This window comes from Barbus barbus, assembly GCF_936440315.1.
Source record: "Barbus barbus genome assembly, chromosome: 40".
Taxonomy (NCBI): domain Eukaryota; kingdom Metazoa; phylum Chordata; class Actinopteri; order Cypriniformes; family Cyprinidae; genus Barbus; species Barbus barbus.
This window is the reverse complement of record NC_136718.1, coordinates 1,945,570-1,952,728: the sequence shown is the minus strand read 5'-3', so window position 1 is coordinate 1,952,728 and position 7,159 is coordinate 1,945,570. Positions and strand designations below refer to the sequence as shown.

The window sequence follows — 7,159 nt, the reverse complement described above, 5'->3', positions numbered from 1 at the left end:
GGAGCAGATAAGTGGATAGAGAGTTGGACTTGTAACCTGAAGGTTGCGGGTTCGAGTCTCAGGTCCGGCAGGGATTGTAGGTGGGGGGAGTGAATGTCCAGCGCTCTCTCCACCCTCAATACCACGACTGAGGTGCCCTTGAGCAAGGCACCGAACCCCCAACTGCTCCCCGGGCGCTGCAGCAATGGCTGCCCACTGCTCCGGGTGTATGTTCACTACTGTGTGTGCACTTGGATGGGTTAAATGCAGAGCACAAATTCCGAGTATGGATCACCATACTTGGCCACACACCACTTCCCTCCTCCCCTTCCCCTTATTAATCAATTATCATTTTGACTTAACTCTTTTCTTTAAAGGCTGAAATGGTTTACCTTTATATGAAACTTTTTCAAAGCTTTATTTGAACCTTTACATTATTTATTTGAACATGCTATTAAACTGGTGTCAGTCAAGTTGTCATTTAAAATCCAGACCTCACTGGTAATGTTATTGTTTTAGTGATTATGCAAACAAAAAGTCATTTTATTTGCTGTTTGTTGATTAAGTATAAAACTTGGTGAAGTGATTTATGTTTCGGTACTTTTTGAATATCTCCAGCACATTTTAACAATACCGTGATAATACTGATAACCGTGATAATTTTGGTTACTATAATCGTGATGAGAAATTTTCATACCGTTACATCCCTAGTGTACACGTATATGTGAGTTGGTGAGATGAGTGTTATAAAAAAATTGCACATTCGGTCAACATTCATTATGTTGTAAGAATCAGTGCACTAATAAATATATAGTGCACTGATTTTTATGACATAAAATGAACTCTAACTGAATGTGCAATTTTTTTAATAACCCTTTTTTTTATAATAGCTACATAACACTCTTACCTACCCATATACACTCTATCCCTCTCACATATGTATTTATCTCTCCACACACACATGATATTTTTAATGACACTGATCACAGAACCCTTGCACAGTATCTTGGTTGAGGAACCAATTATCTTGCTGGATAACACACACTCACACACACACACACACTCTCACACACACTCACTCTCACACACACACTCACTCACTCTCACACACACACACACACACACACACTCACACACTCTCACTCTCACACACACACTCATATATATGTTAGTGATATCTAAGTAATAACTGTGTACAGTTCAAAACACATAAGCATGCTGAACTGTTTACACATGCACACATTCAAGTTGTCAACGTTTTAAGTCTTCCTAAAGACCAAAGATGTTGTTTTTTTTTCACTTACCAACACAGCAACCTTATTCTTTTTAGCGGTTTGCAAACAATTAGACTTATCTTCTTATCGATGCTTTTTTCCTGTTTCAAAACGATAAGAATATGACGTATTTTGACAGGGGCGTGGCCTGTGACGTCACGCTTGGATGTGGGCGGGGTTGGATGGCCACCGCAGGCTGCAGTCCACGTGCTTCATCATCTTTCTGCTGCCAGGGATCGCAATAGGCGTGGCGAAGGGTCTTAATGATTGGTCGACAGAGCTGTCTGTCAGGGTGTGTGGGCGGGGTTAGGGCTAGTTTGTGTTGTGTTGCGGCTGGCCTCGTCTCGTGATCGCAGAGCAGCATGGCAGGGATGGAGCTGGCACCCTTCAGACCGTGGGATGATTTCTTCCCTGGTCTCGACCGCTTCTCCAAACCCGATGTGTCTGATTTAAGCAGATGGAATAACAGAGTGATCAGCAATCTGCTTTATTATCAGACCAACTACTTTGCAGCCGCTATGGTCGTAATTCTGATTGTCGGGTATGTGAAGGTGTTAAATGTGTTTATCTATTAGTGTACACTATATATCATTCAGTCTGTTATCAAAGCGTGTTTATTATTTGTAGTACAGCTGAATAAATGTCGCACCCAGCTTGAATAGAGCAAACTCGTCCTCCGTTTAAAGCGGAAGCTGCATTATTTCATCCAGAGAGAGCTCGAAACACACTGCTTGTTATTATCGGGTGTGAGAAGGGTTGTGTTGCTGTGAGGAATGTGTTGAAGGTGGACCCACCCTTGTTTGGCTGTGTGTTAGTGTCGAGCTCGCAGGCCTGGAGTCAGTGAGTCACTGCTGCTCTACAAAGAGACTAACATGTTTAAAAGTCCTTCATAAAATATGATTAAATATAATATCAATTAAATGTAATAACATGCAAATAAAACACTAAAAACAAACATTACAATTTTAAAATCAAGCAAAAAATGAATGGCTATATATATATATATGTGTGTGTGTGTGTGTACTGTGTATATTTATTATGTATGTATATATATATATATATGTATATACACTCACATGCATGTATATATTCAAGAAAAATGTTATATTTGTATATTAAATGTATTTATATATTATATAAATTATGTAAATATATACATGTAAATACTTTCAATATATACTGTATGTGTGTGCATTTATATATGCATAATACATATACACAGTACACACACACATATATATTCTGTAAACAAAAACTTTTACTTTGGATGCAATTAATCGTTTGACAGCACTAATATATAGATATTAATCGTTTGACAGCACTAATATATAGATATTAATCGTTTGACAGCACTAATATATAGATATTAATCGTTTGACAGCACTAATATATAGATATTAATCGTTTGACAGCACTAATATATAGATATTAATCATCTGCCCTGACTCTTTTGGGTGTGAGCTTAAAAAAATATTCACGTTAAGGCTTTCTTTATTTCTTTCTTTATTTTTTTTATTTCTGTACTAAGTTTTACAACTCTTTATTTAAAAGCCATATTTATTTCTTTGTTAAAACAATGGTTGAAAAGGCCAGTTCACCAAGAACGTCAATTGTATTAGCATCCACACCAACAAACAATTGCATTTTATTTATTATAAGCACATACTGAAGTTAGACTATACCCATAACTTGAGATAAGTATACTGATAACTAACATAACTATACTGATAACTTAAAATAAATATGCAGATAAGTATAAGATAACTAGCCATACCAACTTAAGATATCTTTACCGATAACTTAAGATAGCAATACCGATAACTTACGATAGCAATACCGATAACTTGCGATAGCAATACCGATAACTAAAGGTAGTAGTACCAGTAACTTACGATAGCAATACCGATAACTTACGATAGCAATACCGGTAACTTAAGATAGCAATACCGTAACTTAAGATAGCAATACCGATAACTTACGATAGCAATACCGATAACTAAAGATAGTAGTACCGGTAACTTAAGATAGCAATACCGTAACTTAAGATAGCAATACCGATAACTTACGATAGCAATACCGGTAACTTAAGATAGCAATACCGTAACTTAAGATAGCAATACCGATAACTTACGATAGCAATACCGATAACTTACGATAGCAATATCGGTAACTTAAGATAGCAATACCGATAACTTTAGTATTGTTATCTTCCTTGATGAGTGTCCCAGTGATTAACCGAGTGTCCCAGCTGAATACTTCCTGTCGTTCACACTGACATTAGGAGCCCTGTTTTGATGCAGCTCTTATATATGTTATAATAACAGTAATAGTGATTCATTGATGTGCATTAAATGTCTGGTGTGGTTTTTGCAGCTTTATGAACCCGCTGGGCATGTTTCTTGGTGGGGCGGTCGTGGCTCTGGTCTTCATGGGCTCGGTGTGGGCAGGAGAGAATAAAGCTGTGATCAAGAACTTCAAGAAGAGAAACCCCACCCTGTTTGTTGTGGGTGTTTTGGGAATCAGCTACTTCCTGTTGTCCTTGTGTGGAGGAGTGATGGTGTTTCTCTTTGGGATCACATTCCCCATGCTCTGTGAGTACTCCAATTAGATCCTCTGGACTCACACCCGCCTTATAACGGCTGCTCTGTGTCATCTTTAATATGTTTTCTAGGACTTTATGCTGACATTATCTGCTGTGGATGCAGTATCACCCCAAAACAAACACTATATTTGGTCTCCAGTGCCATTGTAGAAATACTCTGTTCACAGGCATATTTGTCACCCACACTCTTAGAAATAAAGGATTCACAAGCGGGTTTTTACAGCGATGCCATTAATGACAAAAACCTTTCAGTGAACAGTTCTTTAAAAGAACCACTTTTCTTAACAATATATAAATTGTATCCTTTCACTATAAGGAACCTTTTATGCAATGGAAAGGTTCGATGATTGTTACAGTTTTCTAATTGAGCCATTTATTTGTTAGAGTGCAGGATTACTTACTTTTTGCAAATTGAAGTGTTTGAGGTTACTCAGAGAAAGTGAAAGTATAATACAGCTCTTCCGTACGGCAATGACTGATGACATCTCATTTTAATGTATATCATGTTTGAAACATGCCTTTTATTACTTTAAATGTAATTACTGTAAATCAATTATCCTGAGACAAAAAGAGAACACGTCCTGGTTTCAGTTTTTCACTGAAAAAGTATTAAATTATTAAAACATTTTTGCTAACTAACTGAAGGTGAGTAAATGATCAGAGACTTGTCATCTTTGTAAACCAGCGCTTTAATTTTGGAGGATTTGAGTATATCAGTCACAGAGACATAATCCACAGATCTCTTCTCGGTTCTTGGATGATTATAACACGCTTATTATTCGCTCAGAGTCAGACTGCATGGGTATTTCAAGCTCCTGCGGAAAACAGGCAGAGCTCTAGCAGCGTGTTTTGCTTGTAGTTATAGCAACACAAAACATCATTATCTAATTACGCTAGATTCACTTTTAGCATTTGCTGACAGTAGCAGATCAGATTCTTGGAAACGCCTCTGCCTTTTCCAGCAGTCTGCCCTATTACTACAATTGTAATGGGGTCTAAAATCACTTTACATTCTGTACACTCTAAAGACTGAATAAATAAAGATTTGAAATTGATTTTTTTTTTTAAACGGAGCATTAACACTGCACCCCATAAACACAATCAAGCCTAGAAAAACCACCCCTTTAAATTTAAAAATTTTATTTATTCATTCATTTATTGTACATGTTAAATTAATCCGTTTCCAGTTCATCACTACTTGCGTATTTATATATGTAGATATGTATAAAAGGAAATTTGAATAAAGTAATATACTGCAATAAGGAAAGATTGCATTGCATCCACTGGGACAATAATACTGTACCCTGGGCTTAATAAGAAAGATGCATGTTCACTGGAAACGCTAATAGCAACTGAGCTTTAAATTCTGAATAGATGCCTTCTCTGTCATCTGTTTGAGCGCACGGTTCTGTCGTGGTTCATCAAGAGGGTTTTTGTTGCTGAAGTCTTGTGTTTTGCCCTGCAGTGATCCTCATCCACGCCTCTCTGAGACTTCGCAGCATGAAGAACAAGTTGGAGAACAAGATCGAGGGCGTTGGCCTGAAGAAGACGCCCATGGGGGTCATACTGGATCTCCTGGATCAACAAGAAGAGAAAATCAACAAAATCCAGGATTTCCTGGAGAGTAAGCTGAAAGATTGAGCATGAAACACCTCAGGGTCCACTACATCCAGCCACTCTTTCTTCTTGAGTTGATTTGTGTTTATTTTGGTCTTGGTTTGACAGCCAAATACCAAAATGGCAATATCTTTTAAACACCAAAGTATGACTAAGTTCCAATCGTATACATGTTTGTCACGTCACAATGAAGTATGGCTGGAACTGATGACAATGCTGTTTTTAGTTCTTGCTAGTATGAGACTATCAGTCAAACTCTTGTCCTAGCTAGACGTCCTAAAATCATTCCCAACGTGTATGCAGCACCCATTGACATTTTGTCTATTTTTTGTTTTTATACATGATGAATTAGCATAAACGTGTATGCTTTGTAAAGCTTGAATAGATTTCTATAGACAGAGTTACTGAAAGCACTTAGTGTAGATTTGGTTATACCTTCCCCAATGGCGAAATGATCATCGTTCTTCTATTGCACATTTGTAATAGTAATGAAATGTTTTCATTTGAGCTGAAATGACATATGATGGAGGAGTGTGTATTTATTGCATCTAAATTGCATGTTTTTTTGGCTAACGCAAGCTCTGCAGTGAACAACCATTTACATGCTTCTGAAATCAATGCACAAAATACTGTTTGTTTGCTGTTTTAAATAGATTTAATAAAGGTGGATTGTGGAAACGTGTGCGCATGATATGAGTCAGTACAAAGTAAACACCCCCTTTGGCAGAAATCAGACTGTCCAAACATGCCACTTCATTTGCTGTAATGAATTGAGGTGCAGTATGTGAAGTTAGTGTCACTCTCATGATGTCTGTGCAGATTATATTTTCTTCAGCTCCCTTTATGCAGTGATATGACTTTTTTTTTTTAATACCTCATAGAGGACTTGTAGATTGATTATATATTTGGTTTTAAAGAATTACATTTGATAATTGCTGATAATGCATGATAAAGTATGCTTAAGATAATAGAGAGTGGATTGCTAAAACACTTTCTTTTTAGTTTGTTTCCTGCTCAAGCATGCAATATGTAGCCAAGTGCTAGTTCATTTGTTGTGCTTAAAACAATTTGTTGTTCTCGCTTTCCCTGGGAATCAAACTTTTGTCAGTTTCCAGCGCAGTTCACATGCTTTACAAAACTATTGAAGTCATTATGTAGGGGGAAAGGCATGCTAACTGTCAACATTTTCTACTATTATTACTAGTATGTAGCTTTAATGTAACTATGGGCTACAGTTGATTTCGGCAGTTGTTTCTGATCTCTAATCTGAACATATGGTACAAGCTAACATTTACCGTATAATTGATCTAGCAACAGACTATTTCAGCAGAACCTCCTATACATTGTTTCACACATTTTGTGACCTTTGGCTTCTGAAAGGCTTATTCACACGACTCTAGGTGATATTTCTCACAATTACCTGTCAAAATGTAGCCTACCATGGCAGTACTGTGGTACAACAATGATTTCATTTAGTAATACTGTGGTATTTTGATACATTTCGTGGTACTAAATGATTAGTCATATATCTAGCAATGCACATAAGGCTGGACGCTTTCGCTGCTATTCTGAAGTAATAATCAGAACAAAAGGCAGTTGAAGGACAATCATTTAATTACTGATTCAGTTAAAGTTGTTTTCATTTAACCGCTTACTGTTTGAAGGTAAAAGTCTTTCTATATCAACA

General features: G+C 36.9%; 1 protein-coding gene across 1 annotated transcript; it reads left to right on the top strand.

The window, feature by feature from the left end:
- Positions 1-1,423: 1,423 nt before the first annotated feature.
- LOC306859563 (PRA1 family protein 3-like) lies at positions 1,424-6,150 on the top strand. The gene is made up of 3 exons (XM_079400641.1): positions 1,424-1,794; positions 3,627-3,844; positions 5,321-6,150. The coding sequence occupies exons 1-3, from the start codon at positions 1,616-1,618 to the stop codon at positions 5,494-5,496; spliced, it is 573 nt and encodes a 190-aa protein (XP_079256767.1). The 5' UTR covers positions 1,424-1,615; the 3' UTR covers positions 5,497-6,150.
- Positions 6,151-7,159: the final 1,009 nt, after the last annotated feature.

Coding starts and splice junctions, on each gene's coding strand:
- LOC306859563 (XM_079400641.1), top strand. CDS start 1,616: ATGGCAGGGATGGAGCTGGCACCCTTCAGACCGTGGGATGATTTCTTC. Junction 1,795..3,626: donor GTCGTAATTCTGATTGTCGG/GTATGTGAAGGT, acceptor TGGTTTTTGCAG/CTTTATGAACCCGCTGGGCA. Junction 3,845..5,320: donor GATCACATTCCCCATGCTCT/GTGAGTACTCCA, acceptor TTTGCCCTGCAG/TGATCCTCATCCACGCCTCT.